Raw genomic sequence first — 17724 nt, forward strand, 5'->3', positions numbered from 1 at the left:
CATTATAAATTCCCCTGATTCTGACTGCAAGGGACCTACGCTTGAATTCACCAATCTTTTTCTCTTCACATATGTATAAAAGCTTTTACAGTCAGTTTTTATGTTGCCCGCAAGCTTACTCTCATATTCTATTTTCCCTTCTTAATTAATCCCTTTGTCCTCCTTTGTTGAATCCTAAACTGCTCCCAATCCTCAAGATTATTGCTTTTTCTGGTCATTTTATATGTCCTCTCCTTGGATCTTATGCTATCCCTAATTTCCCTTGTTAGCCACGGTTGAGTCACCTTTTTTGTTTTATTTTTCTGCCAAACTGGGATGAACAAATTCTGTAGTTCATCCATTCGGTCTTTGAATGTTTGCCATTGCCTATCCACCGTCAACCCTTTGAGTGACATTCCCCAATCAATCCTACCCAACTTGCACCTCAGACCATCGTAGTTTCCTTTATTTAAATTTAGGGTTGGTACTGAGGGAGCGCTGCACTGTTGGAGGGGTAATACTGAGGGAGCGCTGCACTGTCGGAGGGGCAGTACTGAGGGAGCGCTGCACTGTTGGGGGGCAGCACTGAGGGAGTGCTGCACTGTCGGAGTGACAGTACTGAGGAAGCGCTGCACTGTCGGGGGGCAGTACTGAGGGAGCGCTGCACTGTCGGGGGGCAGTAGTGAGGGAGCGCTGCACTGTCGGAGGGACAGTACTGAGGGAGCGCCGCACTGTCGGGGGGCAGTACTGAGGGAGTGCTGCACTGTCGGAGTGACAGTACTGAGGGAGCGCTGCACTGTCGGAGGGGCAGTACTGAGGGAGCGCTGCACTGTCGGAGGGGCAGTACTGAGGGAGCGCTGCACTGTCGGGGGGCAGTACTGAGGGAGCGCTGCACTGTCGGGGGGCAGTACTGAGGGAGCGCTGCACTGTCGGAGGGGCAGTACTGAGGGAGTGCTGCACTGTCGGAGTGACAGTACTGAGGGAGCGCTGCACTGTCGGAGGGACAGTACTGAGGGAGCGCCGCACTGTCGGGGGGCAGTACTGAGGGAGTGCTGCACTGTTGGAGGGTCAGTACTGAGGGAGTGCTGCACTGTCGGAGGGGCAGTGCTGAGGGAGTGCCGCACTGTTGGAGGGTCAGTACTGAGGGAGTGCTGCACTGTCGGAGGGGCAGTACTGAGGGAGCGCTGCACTGTCGGGGGACAGTACTGAGGGAGCGCCACACTGTCGGAGAGGTCGTCTTTCGAATGAGATGTTAAACCGAGGCCCCATCTGCCCTCTGAGGTGGACGTAAAAGATCCCATGGCACTATTTTGAAGAAGAGCAGGGGAGCTCTCCCCGGTGTCCTGGGGCCATTATTTATCCCTCAATCAACATCACTAAATAGATGATCTGGTCATTATCACATTGCATTTTGTGGGAGCTTGCTGTGCGCAAATTGGTTGTTGCGTTTCCTAAATTACAACAGTGACTACACTTCAAAAAAGTTCTTCATTGGCTGTAAAACGCTTTGGCACAGCTTGAGTTTGTGAAATTCACGATAGAAATGGAAGTCTTTTTTTTCTTTTACGATTTGCTTTTCAGTTGCTGTAATCCCCTGTACAGTCTGTCTCAGACCCAGCTCAGAGTCGCAGCCGATCCCCAGACACGGCAATAAGTGACGTTTCTATCTCACTCCTCAGGGGCAGCGAGACGTCTGAAAGCCTCCGAGGTCAGAGGGCGACGGCGGCGGGGGCGCGGGGCTGAGGGGAGCGGGGCTGGGGGAGTGTGGGGCTAGGGGAGTGTCGGGGGAGTGTGGGGGGAGCGGGGCTGGGGGAATGTGGGGGGAGTGGGGCTGGGGGAATGTGGGGCTGGGGGAATGTGGGGGTGCTGGGCTAGGGTAATGGGGCTGGGGGGGAAGAGCGAGGTGGGACTGGGGCGGGTGGAGTGGGTGCTGGTGTGGGGGCAATGGAAATATCGAGCAGGGGGAAGAAGTTTTAAGGAGGATCGCACAGTGGCCGAGGGGAATTGTCCTGGTGAGCTCCCCTCTGCTGGGTGGCCACACACTCTGACACACAGTGCCGGCGGGTTCCATACACGCCCACTCACTCCATGGTACACTACCCCTCTGCCCTCCCCCACCTCATCAATATCGGTCCTCGCCAAGTCCCTGGTGAGATAGTGTGATGGAGGCTGGACTTTCAACTAAGGTTGATGTGTGAAGCTGTTGAATATTAACTCTGTACTTTGAACGTATGTCACTGGCTATAGCAATAGTCTGCTTTAATCTGCTCACTGTGTGCCTTACAATATCTGGCTGGCTTTACCAGAGATCTCCAGCTAATTCCAAGACAGGTGACCATGTAACAAACACCAGTCAAGTGGTTAACATGCAAGGTTTGAAGTTGTGCGACAATGTGCGAGGATTCCAGGAGCAGGCAAAGACCCAATCTAAACTAAAATGAGTGACAAGAATCCATTCCTCTCTTTCACCGCCTCCATTTCCTCCGCTGGCGACACCTGGAAGGCAATAAACCCAACAGGAGAGCGAGTGACTGGGCCACAGCCCTGAACACAGGCCTCCTGCAGTACAGGAGCCTGCTGCCTAACCAGTAGCAGAGTCCCGCACAGTCTGCTTCCAGTAGAGGGGCCCAGCACAGTCACCAAAGCTCTGTTCAAGGCTCCCAAGTCTCCTCTCACATCATAGAATCAAAATGGTTACAGCACGGAAGGCGGCCATTCGGCCCGTGCCGAGTCTCAGCTAGTCCCACTCTCCCACCCTTTCCCCGTAACCCTGCAATTTCTTTCCTTCAGATACTTATCCAACTCCCTTTTGAAAGCCACGATTGAGTCTGCCTCCACCACCCTCTCAGGCAGTGCATTCCAGATCATAACCACTCGCTGCGCAAAAAAGTTTTTCCTCATGTCGCCTTTGGTTCTTTTGCCAATCACCTTAAATCTGTGCCCTCTGGTTCTCGACCCTTCTGCCAATGGGAACAGTTTCTCTCCATCTACTCTGTCCAGACCCCTCATGATTTTGAACACCTCTATCAAATCTCCTCTCAACCTTCTCTGCTCCAAGGAAAACAACCCCAGTTTCTCCAGTCTATCAACGTAACTGAAGTCCCTCATTCTTGGAATCGTTCTCGTAAATCTTTTCTGCACCCTTTCTAAGGGCTTCACATCCTTCCTAAAGTGTGGTGCCCAGAATTTGACACAGTACTCCAGTTGGGACCGAACCAGTGTTTTATACAGGTTCATCATAATTTCCACACTTTTATACTCTATACCTCTATTTATGAAGCCCAGGATCCCGTAAGCCTTTTTAACTGCTTTCTCAACCTGCCCTTGCCACCTTCAACGATTTGTGCATACGTATCCCCATGTCTCTCTGTTTGTGCACCCCCTTTGGGATTGTACCATTTAGTTTATAAGTGGGGCTGGAGGAAATTACAGAGATAGGAAGGGGCGAGGCCATGGAGGGATTTGAAAACAAGGATGAAAATTTTGAAATCAAGGTGCTGCTTAACCAGGAGCCTATATAATGCATAATATAGATCATATCACAACTTTACAGTAATCCCTTGCCTCAGCTCATCTGCTGCTGAAACCCTCATCCAAGCCTTTGTTACGTCTAGACTTCACTATTCAAACGCACTCCTAGCTGGCCTCCCACATTCTCCTCTACGTAAACTTGAGGTCATCCAAAACTCTGCTGCCCGTGTCCTAACTCACACCAAGTCCCGTTCGCCCATCACCCCTGTGCTCGCTGACCTAAATTGGCTCCCGGTTAAGCAGCGCCTCGATTTCAAAATTCTCATCTTTGTTTTCAAATCCCTCCAGGGCCTCGCCCCTCCCCTCCCTATCTCTGTAATCTCCTTCAGTCCCACAAGTCCGCCCCCCGGAGATATCTGCGCTCCTCTAATTCTGCCCTCTTAAGCCTCCCTGATTATAATCGCTCCACCATTGGTGGCCGTGCCTTCTGTTGCCTGGGTCCTAAGCTCTGGAATTCCCTCCCTAAATCTCTCTTTCCTCCTTTAAGATGCTCCTTTTGGTCACCTGCCCTAATTTATTTTTATGTGGCTCGGTGTAAATTTTTTTGTCTTAAAATACTCCTGTGTAGCGCCTTGGGATGTTTTACTACGTTAAAGGCGCTATATAAATACAAGTTGTTGTTATGACACTTAGGAGCTACTTTTCTTCAAAACTTTTTAATTTTAAAGGTAACAACAAAATATATGTGGCATTAAAGTAAAAAAAAAAGTACATTAATGTCGGTGATTCCTGACAGATGGAATGAATTGATTTTAAAAGCTTCCTCTGGAGAGGGGACAGAGCCACTGCAAGGAGCAGTTTGGTGTTGAGATGGCACAGACAGGAAGTGGTGCTGGCCGGGTGTCGGGGGGCCGAGATGCAGTGACACCACTGGGAATCCGCTCTATCGGCGCTGCCCGTGGATCCGCGTCCGGGTGAGGCCCGAGCTTGGGTTTCGGGGCAGCGAGGGCCGCAGAATGGAGGCGCGGGCCTGAGGTGAGCACGGGAGGCCGAGGGCCGGGGGAGGTGAGCACGGGAGGCCGAGGCCTGGGGGAGGTGAGCACGGGAGGCCGAGGCCTGGGGGAGGTGAGCACGGGAGGCCGAGGCCTGGGGGAGGTGAGCACGGGAGGCCGAGGCCTGGGGGAGGTGAGCACGGGAGGCCGAGGCCTGGGGGAGGTGAGCACGGGAGGCCGAGGCCTGGGGGAGGTGAGCACGGGAGGCCGAGGCCTGGGGGAGGTGAGCACGGGAGGCCGAGGCCTGGGGGAGGTGAGCACGGGAGGCCGAGGCCTGGGGGAGGAGAGGCCGGACTCTGGTCACGCTCTTTCCCCGGGCCGGACCTCCTGACTGTGGGGGATTAAGGGGTGATTTAATTTGAGGTGTTTAAGATGATTAAAGGAGTTGATAGTTTCTCTCCACCCTATTTCCTCTGGTGAGGGGAGTCCAGAACAAGGGGGCTGAACCTTAAAATTAGAGCCAGGCCGTTCAGGGGTGATGTCACACAAAGGGCGGTGGAAATCTGGAAAACTCTCCACAAAAAGATGTGGATGCTGGAGGTCAATTGAAAATTCCAAAACCAAGATTGATGGATTTTTGGGTGAGGGTATCGAGGGATACGGAGCAAAGGCGGGTCGATGGAGTTAAGATACAGATCAGTCACGATCTGATAGAAACATAGAAGAATAGGAGCAGCAGCAGGCCATTCGGCCCCTTGAGCCTGCTCCGCCATTTAATGAGATCATGGCTGATCATCCAAATTCAATACCCGGTCCCTGCTTTCCATATCCCATAAAGGCGGAACAGGTTCGAGGGGCTGAATGGCCTCCTGTTCCTGCGGCTGAACACGAGGAGGTTGGATAGTGGGGACAGAAACTGGGTCTGAGCCTGAAGTTCCTCTTCCTGTTTACCTGCCGTTTCAGAAGTGGCTCCGGATCAGATCCAGGAGTCCAGCGACTTTGAGCTGCTTGCAGTTTCTACGCTGCTCGTTCCCGGTCCCTCGGGTCCGGCACCAGACTCATGGATCCTCCGGGAGGAGAGGTGTAGCTCTGCGGCCGGGCAAGGATAGAGCAGATGAATACGTAGCTGGAGAGATGGTGCAGGAGGGAGGGCTTTAGATTCCTGTGACTTTAGAACCAGTTCTGGGGGAAGGTGGGACCTGTACAGGCCGGACGGGTTGCACCTCAACAGAGCCAGGACCAATGTCCTCGCGGGGGGGTTGCTCGTGCTGTTGGGGAGGATTTAAATTAAGTTGGCAGGGGAATGGGCACCACGATGTAGCATTAGAAAGGAGAAACAAGGTGCACAAAGGATTGGGAGAGACGGATAGCACTAGAGTAAGAAATAGTGCGGTATTAGGTGGGGTCAGACTAAAAGAGAATACAAGAAGGTCTAAGATAGGTTTACAGTGTATGTGTGTGAATGCACGAAGTGTGGTAAATAAGGTTGGTGAGCTGCAGGCGCAAATAGCCACATAGGAATATGATGTTGTGGCAATAATGGAGACCTGGCTCCAAAAAGGGCAGGATTGAGTACTAAATATTCCTGGATATAAAGTGTTCAGGAAAGATAGGGAAGGAAAGAAAGGAGGTAAGGTGGTGAGGATGTCCTGGAGGGGCCAAGGACAGAATCTATTTGGTTAGAGTTGAGAAACAATAGAGGTGCCATTACACTACTAGGTGCATCCTATAGGCTGCCTACTAGTGGGAAGGACATAGAGGAGTAAATTTGCAGGGACATTACAGAGAGATGCAAGAACTATAGAGTAGTGATAATGGGGGACTTCCAATTATCCTAATATAGACTGGGATAGTAATAGTGTAAAGGGCAGAGAGGGGGAAGAATTTCTGAAGTGTATTCAGGAGAACTTTCATGATCAGTATGTTTCCGTCCCAACGAGGAAGGAGGCATTACCGGATCTGGTTCTGGGGAATGAGGTGGGTCAAGTAGTGCAAGTGTCAGTAGGTGAACATTTGGGGAACAGTGATCATAGTATCATAAGGTTTAGACTAGCTATGGAAAAGGACAGAGAGCAATCTAGAGTGAAAATACTTAATTGGAGGAAGGCAAATTTCAGTGGGTTGAGAATGGATCTGGCCCGGGTAAATTGGAAAAAGATTGGCAGGCAAAACTGTAATCGAACAATGGGCTGCCTTTAAAGAGGAGATGGTTCGGGTACAGTCGAGGTACATTCCCACGAGGGGGAACGGCAGGGCAACCAAAGCCAGAGCTCCCTGGATGACGAAAGAGATAGAGTAAGATGAAGCAGAAAAAGGAGGTGCATGACAGATGTCAGGTTGAGGGGAAGGGAAAAAGGAAATAAGAGGGGCAAAGAGAGAGTATGAGAATAGATTGGCAGCCAACATAAAAGGGAATCCAAGTCTTCCAAGGGCATATAATTGGTAAGAGGTGGGGTGGGGCCAATTAGGGACTAAAAAGGAGACCTATGCATGGAGACAGAGGGCATGGCTGAGGTACTAAATGAGTACTTTGCATCTGTCTTTACCAAGGAAGAAGATGCTGCCAAAGTCATAGTGAAACAGAAGGTAGTTTGAGATACTGGATGGGATAAGGAGGAGGTACTAAAAAGGCTGGCTGTACTTAAAGTAGATAAATCACCAGGAGCGGATGGGATGCATCCTAGGATGCTGAGGGAAGTTACGGTGGAAATCGCGGAGGTACTGGCCATAATCTTCCAATCCTCCTTAGATACAGGGGTGGTGCCAGAGGACTGGAGAATTGTAAATGTTACATCCTTGTTCAAAAAAGGGTGTAAAGATAAACCCAGCAACTACAGGCCAGTCAGTTTAACCTCGGTAGTGGGGAAGCTTTTGGAAACGATAATCCGGGACAAAATTAACAGTCACTTGGACAAGTGTGGATTAATTAAGGAAAGCCAGCACAGATTTGTTAAACGCAAATTGTGTTTAACTAGCTTGATTGGGTTTTTGGTGAGGTAACAGAGAGGGTTGATGAGGGCAATGCGGTTGACATAGTGTACATGGATTTCCAAAAGACGTTTGATAAAGTGCCACATAATAGGCTTGCCAGCAAAGTTGAAGCCCATGGAATAAAAGGGACAGTGGCAGCATGGATACAAAACTGGCTGAGTAACAGGAAACAGAGAGTAGTGGTGAACGGTTGTTTTTCAGACTGGAGGAAGGTATACAGTGGTGTTCCCCAGGGGTCTGTACTAGGCCCACTGCTTTTCTTGATCTATATTAATGACTTGGACTTGGGTGTACAGGGCACAATTTCAAAATTTGCAGATGACACAAAACTTGGAAGTATAGTGAACAGTGAGGAGGAGACTGATAGACTTCAGGAGGACATAGACAGGCTGGTGAAATGGGCGGACACGTGGCAGATGAAATTTAATGCAGAAAAGTGCAAAGTGATACATTTTGGTAGGAAGAATGAGAAGAGGAAATATAAACTAAAGGGTACAATCCTAAAGGGGGTGCATGAACAGAGACCTGGGGTATATGTGCACAAATCGTTGAAGGTGGCAGGGCAGGTTGAGAAAGTGGTTAAAAAGGCTTCTGGGATCCTGGGCTTCATAAATATAGACACAGAGTACAAAAGCAAGGAAGTTATGATGAACCTTTAAAAAACACTGATATTTGCCTCAACTGGAGTAGAACCAGAGGACACAGATTTAAGCTGATTGGCAAAAGGACCAAAGGCAACATGAGGAAAAACATTTTTACACAGTGAATGGTTATGATCTGGAATTCACTGCCTGAAAGGTTGGTGGAGGCAGATTCAATTGTGGCTTTCAAAAGGGAGTTGGATAAGTACCTGAAGGAAAGAAATTTGCAGGGCTACGGGGAAAGGGCGGGGGAGTGGGACTAGCTGAAGTGCTCCTGCAGAGAGCCAGCACGGGCTCGACAGGCTGAATGGCCTCCTTCTGTGCTGTAACCATACTATGATTCTAAGGGAGCTGGATTCAACCGCATAAACGCTGTGATAGGGGCTCGTGAGGCGTCGCTCTCCCAGGATCTGAAATGAAACAGTGTCAATCTAAAGAGGCGGGGGATTGACCCTGTGGGAACAGAGCTGGAACTGTGCCAGACTCCCGGAGTGGGTACTCCACAGACAACGGTGCAGGAACCCCCCGTACCAGTGCGAGTGGCTCCCTGTGTTGGTGTCTGGGTCCAGGCTCTAAAATCGTGGTGTGTCTGGGCTGACAGTTACTGTTGGGCCCGGGAGCTGCCACCAGCAGTTGTGGTTTTGTGCCATTCCTGAAACAGTCACTTGTGGCATAAAAACCATCAATAGAGCAACATCGTGCCCAGCTGGGAGTGTCCAGCGGCGGGGGCGTCCAGCGGCGGGGCCGCTCCAGGATCGGCTGTCTGGCGGACAGTTGTGTGTGAAATTGTCGTCCATTACCTGTTCCTGCTTCTCAACCTTACAGCCCAGCTGTGTCAGGAAGCGAGTACAGGCAGCAGCTGTCAGCCCTGCGCTACGCTGCCTTATCTAACTGGTTTGACCTGTGTGTGCTGATGCCCTTGCACCAGATTGATGTTATTGCAGTTCCTGTTTGCACAATCTGTTGTGTAGCGTGTGATTCCCTGTAATGAAACTGGATGAGAGTTTACTCAAGAGGTTTTAGAGCACGGCCCAATAGAATTTTCAGTGTATTTATTTAAATGGCGCATTATCCTTCAAGCTAACCGCTTGTATTTAACTCGAGCATTTCCCCATTTCTAGTTTTCTTGCCCACGCCGTGTACCGCAGAGACCGGGGTGAGGTTGGTGGGGGTTGCTGACTGGTCATTGGGCTTTTTAGTCTTTCTCCAGACTACAGTTACTCCTTGTTGGGATGTGGTTGCGTGGGCACTGACACCTGACCCACGATGCCATTGACTGTGTGGGTCCGGACAGTCAGCACTGGGAGGCTATTCACAGCCACAAACTGGATCCAAGCACCAATTGCTGATTTGGTCTCGCCGCCCCATAGCGCGGACCCAGTTGCAATGCGCCAGCTTCTGTGCCGGCTCAGAGTGGCTAACGCCACAAAGCGGGGCTGGAAACTGGGAGCTTGTGGGACTGCGCGTGTCAGTAACACACTGGGCAGTGCATTCACCAACTCAGACACTGCGGCCATTCGGCTGACTGTCCAATACTTGTACTTATAAAGCACCTCGTCGGGTCTAAATGCCTGGAGTTGCTTCAGACAGTGAATGACTTTTGAAATACAGTGCCTGTTGACCAGACAGCTACAGAGCCCTGTGTGTGGGGCAGGGCCGTGTCTGCATTCTAGCGGACACCGTTTGGAGGCACCGATTTGAAGTCGGATAGTGATTGTGATCAGTTATCCCCGGCACTTTGGTTGCTTTCCTCTCTGCGTGTGCCCCTCATGTTCTGACTGCTGCTGCTTTCTCTGCAGAGTTCCCTTTGACGAACGGGCCTGGTGGCTGATAGCGAGGAGAAGACAGGATGGTCCAGCTGGAACAGAGTCTCCCGACCATTGCCTCAATGAACACCTCGTACTCACAGAGCCAGCCAGGGCTGCCAGAGCAATGCCAGGCACTCGGAGAAAAGAAAGCAATCTCCGACGTCCGCAGGACTTTCTGTCTTTTTGTAACCTTCGACCTGCTGTTTGTTTCCCTCCTGTGGATTATCGAGTTGAACGTGAGTGTTTCCGACCCAGGTGAATCCAGTACATTTGGAGTCAGCACAGGAACAGGATCTGAAACTGGGCTGTTGGTTTCACAGCTTGTTCTGTGTCCTCGGCCTCAAACTAGAAACAGTTCATGCAAATGTGTTGCCCGTGTTAGATTTGTATGTTTATTCAGGGTAAGGGTCACTCACTAACTGTACAGAGTCACTGTTTATTCAGGGTAAGGGTCACTCACTGTGTAACTGTACAGAGTCACTGTTTATTCAGGGTAAGGGTCACTCACTGTGTAACTGTACAGAGTCACTGTTTATTCAGGGTAAGGGTCACTCACTGTGTAACTGTACAGAGTCACTGTTTATTCAGGGTAAGGGTCACTCACTGTGTAACTACAGAGTCACTGTTTATTCAGGGTAAGGGTCACTCACTGTAACTGTACAGAGTCTCTGTTTATTCAGGGTAAGGGTCACTCACTGTGTAACTGTACAGAGTCTCTGTTTATTCAGCAGGGTAAGGATTCAGTATATAAATTGTTTTTCAGCAGTTTAATGAGCAGCAGGCTATTCGAGCGAGTGCCGTGTGAGTTAACACTCTGGGTTGAGGCCATGATGCTTCACGGGCTGAGCTGTGGCTCTGAGCAGCGGTGTGGTCACTGTGGGCAGTCTAGCGAGAGTGAGAAGGAAACGGTCAGTCAGTCAGGCCTTGCTCACACACCTCCAACCAGCTGTGGGGAGAACCAAGAACGGAACAAACACAGATTAAAAAATGAGGAAGAACATCAATGCTAATAATGGAAGTGAAGAAATGATTTCACCATCCTTCTCTCAATCCCAGATTGTTAAAGGAACTCTGAGAAAGGCTGGACCAGATTGGAATTCCTGCTTTTTTCTGGCCTATTTCTGTATTTTCACCGAGAGTGGTTGTGTCTGAAGCAGTTTTACAGAGGTTGCTGGTAGAGGAGCGATGGGCCGAGCATTGATGTGGTTTATAGCTGGACTTGGAGTGGGAGTCCGAGAGACAAACAGACAGAGAGGTGGTTCTCCTTCAGCCGTGGCTCAATGGGTGACACTCGCCTCCGAGTCAGAGGTTGTGGGTTCAAGTCCCACTTCAGAAACTTGAGCGCAAAATACAGGCTGAATCTCCAGTGCAGTACTGAGGGAGCGCTGCACTCTCGGAGGGGCGGTGCTGAGGGAGCGCTGCACTCTTGGAGGGGCGGTGCTGAGGGAGCGCTGCACTGTCGGGGGATCAGTACTGAGCAAGCGCCGCACTGTCGGAGGGGCAGTACTGAGGGAGCGCCGCACTGTCGGAGGGGCAGTACTGAGGGAGCGCCGCACTGTCGGAGGGGCAGTACTGAGGGAGCGCCGCACTGTCGGAGGGTCAGTACTGAGGGAACGTTGCAGTGTTGGAGAGTCAGTACTGAGGGAACTCTGCACGGTTGCAGGGGTAGTACTGAGGGAGCACTGCACTGTCGGAGGTGCCGCCTTTCAGATGAGACGTTAAACCGAGGTCCCGTTTCCCCTCTCGGGTGAATGTAAAAGATCCCTTGGCACTATTTTGAAGAAGAGCAGGGGAGTTCTCTCTGGTGTCCATGGGCCAATGTTTATCCCTCAACCAACATCACTAAAAAAAAAAAACCCCAGATTATCTGGTCATTATCACATTGCTGTTTGTGGGAGCTTGCCGTGTACAAATTGGCTGCTGCATTTCCTACATTACGACAGTGACTGCGCTTCACAAGCTCTGCATTGTTTGTGAAGCGCTTTGGCACATCCTGAGGCCATGAAAGGCGCTGTATAAATGCAAGTGTATTGCGGTGTCTGAGTTTCGGACCACAGTCTCGAGGCTGCCTCACCCACTTTTCCATCTCAAATGAAGAGCGCTTCCAAACCTCACAACTCAGTCCCTCCAGTCACTGCTGGGTATTCAGCTGATCTCTCTACCTCATGACAGAAGATGAACTGGAGCTGGAACAGTGAGCCTCAGTGTTTCAGTGAGCATAGGGCCGAGGGGTTTGGGTAATGTCATCCCTGATCTCTCCGCATTTCTTTTGAAAAATACTGACTCTGAAAACTTCTGACTCTGAAAACTTAACATGTTCTCTGTTTCACAGACAAAAGATGGTATTGAAAGAAATCTGGAGGAAGAAATATTAAATTATAATTTCAAAACTTCATTCTTTGACATATTTGTAAGTATTGTCAGTGTATCTAACCAGAATTCCAATGCTCCGCCTGCCCCACTGCAAACAGTTGTTGACGTTTGTTCCTCTGCTCCCCCCAGTCACTGGCCGTGTTTCGCTTCCTGGTATTGCTGCTCGCCTACGCGATTCTGAGACTCCGTCACTGGTGGGTGATTGCGGTAAGGATACCAGAGACCTTTCACTGCCTCTTTGTACCTGTGTTTGGGGAGGGAAGGGAAATGGTGGTATCTTGCAGCCTGTGACGTGGGAGCTGTGGATCTGTCCAGGTTAGTTACAACTCTCCAGTGGGCTGCAAGGCTCTAAGTGACTGGAGAGGTGCAGAATTCTCAGTCGGTACCACATTGCCTGAAATAAAAACAGAAAGTGCTGGAAATACACAGATGGTCAATCCGCATTGGAAAAGAGCCCAGGGAACAGGAATGATCAGCTCTGACTATGGACACACACCCGAACCGGTAATCTGTCTGTTTCCCTTTTTTAGATACTGACTGGCCTGCATATTTCCATCGGGTTCTGTTTTATTCTTTCAGATTTCCAGCCTTCCCTTTAATGTTGCTGTATTGGCTGAACCATTCTGAAAACATTCACAGGAGGTTTTGAGATAGATGGAAGGATTGCGACTGTCGCTCTAACCGATCAGTGTGGGGGTTGGGTCGGTACCAGCAATCAAACATTCTGATTGAAATCTGGGCTTTGATTTAAGCAGGAGGATGCGCAAGAGGATGTTCTCTTAATGAAAAGGGAAATGCTGCAAATGAAATGGCACTCTGAGATCACATGTTTCATGGCCACAGCTTTTACTGGATGTTGCCAGCACTGGAGAGGAGGGGTGCGCGAGGGCTATCCTTCCATTCTCGGGAGGTGACCTTAACTAAAGGACAGCCTTTCGTTGAGCGGGGTCCGATGAGATAGTTAGTGCTTGGTTCACCATGTTGTCGTGGGTTCTCTTCCCCCACGCCCGCCTATCCACTAGTCTGAGATGTGTGTTCTGGTGTTGGGATAGTTCATGTGCAGCAGAGTGTTTGGGGATGTTCTGTCTGATTTTAAAGTGATGGGTATCTGCCAGGTTGCCTCACTGGTCAGATACGCAGACCGGTGCCATACTGAGCTGTACAGGTCAGGGATGTCCCAGGTTCCATTCATGCTCTAAGTGAGTTCATCTCGACTGGGGAGACAGTAGAGGTATTAACCGCAGAGTCAGCTCACAGAGTAATGGAGAGTAACGGTCAGCACCGTCACCAGCTCGGCTCAGAGTAACGGTCAGCACCGTCACCGGCTCGGCTCAGAGTAACGGTCAGCACCATCACCAGCACATCTATGCCTTCTAATTAATGGCCAATAATTTATAAACCAGCCTCCTGTTCTCCTTGACTTGATCACGGGTGGGAGTAGCTCACGGTGGAGTGGTAAACCAGGGCAGGGGAGTGGGAGTAATTGGAGAGCTCATTCAAAGAGCCGGCACGGGCATGATGGGCCGAATGGCTTCCTTCTGTGGTCAATCATTCTAGGATTCTATGAAGAGAAAGTTCACAGCTGCAGAATGTGTTAGTTTAAGAAATCGGTGTACAACGAGGGAAATCTCTGGGGAAGTCCCTGGCAATTCCCCCGCTGACTTTCTGGGCTGGTCTGCTGGATTTGAGGGATATGTCAGAGGAGTGACTGCACGTTAGCTATCTGGTTATTGTTAATCTCACTGCTGCTTTGAACGGCCTGCAGCTCTCCCCACACTGCGCCATCACTAACTCTTGTGTTTTGTTCTAGGTCACCACTCTGATTACCAGCGGTTTTTTAATTATAAAAGTCATTCTTTCGATTCAGGTAGGGAGACTTTTTTGTTTTATGATCGGTCCTCTCTCACTCCATCTTTTCTTTGTGCGCCACTTGTTCCCACAGAGGTGGCTTTGAATTTTACCCCCATAAGTTTGTAGCAAAACGCCCTTGCAGCCCCTCGCTATAAGGTCAGATGTCTCTGTGCTCTGTGTATTTTACATACTGTGGAATAAAGCAGCTTACGAACTGAACCAATCATCGCCTCATCTAGTTTTAACGGGTACCGTAGCATAGTGGTTATGTTACTGGGCTAGTAATCCAGGGGCCTGGTCTAATGATCCAGAGACGTGAGTTCAAATCCCACCACGGCAGCTGGGGAATTGAAATTCAGTTAATTAAATAAATCTGGTAAAAAAAAAAGTGACCATGAAACTATCGGATTGGCATAAAAACCCATCTGGTTCACTAATGTCCTTCAGGGAAGGAAATCTGCCGTCCTCACCCGGTCTGGCCGATATGTGACTCCAGACCCACCGCAATGTGGTTGACTCTTAACTACCCTCTGCGGTTCAAGAAGGCGGCTCACCACCACCACCTTCTTGAGGGCAATAAATGCTGGCCTTGCCAGCAACGCCCACATCCCATGAACGAATTTAAAAAAAAAACTCTGCACACCTTCAGAGAGATTGAAGAACACATGTTCAAGACAGATCACGAGGGGTGCTCTCGGGTCTCACTGCCACACAAGCAGATACAGGGCAGTGGGAGTCAACTTCCGTAACAAAGCAGGCGACCAGACCAGCACCACTGAACCCCAGTAGATGTTCGCAGCAGACCCCAATTTATAACACTCTCACTGACCAACCAATGAGGAAGAAGACCTGGGCCTCACCTAATTGGTGGGGGAGGATAGCCACCTGTCCTTGTGGGCCATCTCCTGTCCAGTACTGGACCTGTTGCTGATGGTGTGTCTGTGACATACATTCTCCCGAGCTGAGTTTTTCCATGTTTGTGTGCTGTTTAATTGTGCTGCAGTAACCAGTGACCCTGCTATTCCTATAAGAGTGAGGGCAGTATTTATACACATCCTCTCTTTATCCAGTTCCAGACCAGAGGTGCATTTGGCTACGTTCTCCCAATCATCTCCTTCGTCCTCGCCTGGCTGGAGACCTGGTTTCTTGATTTCAAAGTATTAATTCAGGAGGCGGAGGATGAGCAATGTGAGTACATTTTTGATTGTGTCTGGCTTTATTGGAATAACTCTCCAAGTGTGGCGTGCAGCTCTCTCTCTCTCTCTCCTCTCTTTCTCCCCCCCCCCCCCGAGTGTGGCGTGCCTCGCTCTCTCTCTCTCCCTCTCCCCGAGTGTGGTGTGCCTCTCGCTCTCTCTCGGAGTGTGGCGTGCCTCTCGCTCTCGCTCCGAGTGTGGCGTGCAGCCCCCCCCCCCCCCCCTCTCTCTCTCTCTCTCTCTCTCCCCGAGTGTGGCGTGCCTCACGCAGTGATCAGATTGAGGGTAATAGGTGAGTAAGAACGATATGGTAGAGTCATCTCACTGGATATCTGATCCCTGTGATTATTTATAATAGGTCAGTATTTTATAATACACACTAACGTTCCTTGGGAGCCAGTGCTGCATGGTTACAGCAATTTAATATTCAGTGGATCACGAGGGAATATAAAACACTGCTGTGTGTATTCTACAGATTATGTGATCTGTGCATATTGTATAACACTACTCTACTATATATACCTGTAGTTTCAATCTGTACATGTATATAACATTTCGTATATGCAGCTTTGTATATAGCAGTATTTAATATAATAGTGTTGTGTGTGTATATATAACTAGCTGGGGGAGCCCGGCGGTGCCGAGGCTTTCTCGAGGGCATGTTGTTGTTGGAAGAGAGAGAGGGAGCGACTGGGGGGAAGAGAGAGAGGGAATGAGAGAGAGAGGGAAGGAGAGAGAGAGGGAAGGAGAGAGAGAGAGAGAGAGAGAGAGAGAGAGAGGGGGGGGAAGGAGAGAGAGAGAGAGAGAGATGGAAGGAAAGAGAGAGAGAGACGGAAGGAGAGAGAGACGGAAGGAGAGAGAGACGGAAGGAGAGAGAGACGGAAGGAGAGAGAGACGGAAGGAGAGAGAGACGGAAGGAGAGAGAGACGGAAGGAGAAAGAGAGGGAAGGAGAGAGAGAGAGACAGAGAGGGAAGGAGAGAGAGAGAGAGAGAGGGAAGGAGAGAGAGAGATTGGGTGTGAGAGAGATTGGGAGTGTGAGAGAGATTGGGAGTGTGAGAGAGATTGGGAGTGTGAGAGAGAGAGAGATTGGGAGTGTGAGAGAGAGAGAGATTGGGAGTGAGAGAGAGAGAGATTGGGAGTGTGAGAGAGAGAGAGATTGGGAGTGTGAGAGAGAGAGAGAGATTGGGAGTGTGAGAGAGAGAGAGATTGGGAGTGTGAGAGAGAGAGAGATTGGAGTGTGAGAGAGAGAGAGATTGGGAGTGTGAGAGAGAGAGAGATTGGGAGTGTGAGAGAGAGAGAGATTGGGAGTGTGAGAGAGAGAGATTGGGAGTGTGAGAGAGATTGGGAGTGTGAGAGAGAGAGAGATTGGGAGTGTGAGAGAGAGAGAGATTGGGAGTGTGAGAGAGAGAGATTGGGAGTGTGAGAGAGAGAGAGATTGGGAGTGTGAGAGAGAGAGAGATTGGGAGTGTGAGAGAGAGAGAGAGATTGGGAGTGTGTGATACAGAGTGTTAGAGAGCAATACTGAGAGAGATACAGTGAGTGAGATACAGAGAGTGAGAGAGAAATACTGAGAGAGATACAGTGAGTGAGATACAGAGTGAGAGAGAGATATACTGAGAGAGATACATTGGGTGAGTTACAGCGTGAGAGAGAGAAATACTGAGAGAGATACAGTGAGTGATATACAGAGTGAGAGAGAGAAATGCTGAGAGAGATACAGTGAGTGAGATACAGAGTGAGAGTGAGAAATACTGAGAGAGATACAGTGAGTGAGATGCAGAATGAGAGAGAGAAATACTGAGAGAGAGACATTGAGTGAGATACAGAGTGTGAGAGAGAAATACTGAGAGAGATACAGTGAGTGAGATACAGAAGAGGAAGCATCACAAAAGACAAAATAAAAATATGAAATGGTTTGACCACGAATGCAAAAATGCCAGAAAAGACCTGAGAAAAATATCAAACCAAAAGCATCGGCAACCAAACAATCCGCACCTATGTACTAGATACAATGAAACCCTCAAAAGATATAAACACACCATTAGGAACAAAACACAAAACTATACCCACAAAATACTCGAAGAAATTGAAAACTCCACCAATCCAAAACAATTCTGGGAAATGTCACATGTCACAACCTGAGGACTGTTTAAAAGTAAGACTGTTTAAAATTAATATTGAACGTACCAAATGAAGTAGAAAGACTGTTTAAAATTAATATTGTTTAAAAGTAATATTGTATATACCCAACAAATGTCAAATCGATTGACACCTACAGAATGTTGGAAAACTGTACCTTTTTGCTATGTAAGCTTTGGCAATATGGTTCTCTGTAAACTTTCATGCCAATAAAGCATTTGAACTGAACTGAGAGAGAGATTGGGAGTGTGAGAGAGAGAGATTGGGAGTGTGAGAGAGAGAGAG

General features: G+C 49.5%; 2 protein-coding genes across 2 annotated transcripts in view; both read left to right on the plus strand.

The window, feature by feature from the left end:
- ppp1r1b (protein phosphatase 1, regulatory (inhibitor) subunit 1B) overlaps positions 1–5551 on the plus strand; it is a 17929-nt gene extending 12378 nt beyond the window's left edge. Inside the window, exon 7 of the mRNA XM_085978236.1 lies at positions 5406–5551. Coding sequence (XP_085834362.1) covers positions 5406–5551 — 146 coding nt within the window. The remainder of the gene's footprint in view (positions 1–5405) is intronic.
- LOC147086359 (stAR-related lipid transfer protein 3-like) overlaps positions 4310–17724 on the plus strand; it is a 26817-nt gene continuing 13402 nt past the window's right edge. The window contains exons 1-6 of the mRNA XM_085978237.1: positions 4310–4485; positions 9874–10118; positions 12215–12292; positions 12385–12462; positions 14066–14122; positions 15177–15397. Of these exons, the coding sequence (XP_085834363.1) occupies positions 9924–10118; positions 12215–12292; positions 12385–12462; positions 14066–14122; positions 15177–15397 (629 nt within the window). The 5' untranslated portion in view covers positions 4310–4485; positions 9874–9923. The remainder of the gene's footprint in view (positions 4486–9873; positions 10119–12214; positions 12293–12384; positions 12463–14065; positions 14123–15176; positions 15398–17724) is intronic.

The sequence above is a fragment of the Somniosus microcephalus genome, unplaced genomic scaffold (genome assembly GCF_052327205.1).
Source record: "Somniosus microcephalus isolate GS21.2 unplaced genomic scaffold, FLI_Smic_1.0 unresolved_chr7, whole genome shotgun sequence".
In the NCBI taxonomy this organism is placed as follows: Eukaryota; Metazoa; Chordata; class Chondrichthyes; order Squaliformes; family Somniosidae; genus Somniosus; species Somniosus microcephalus.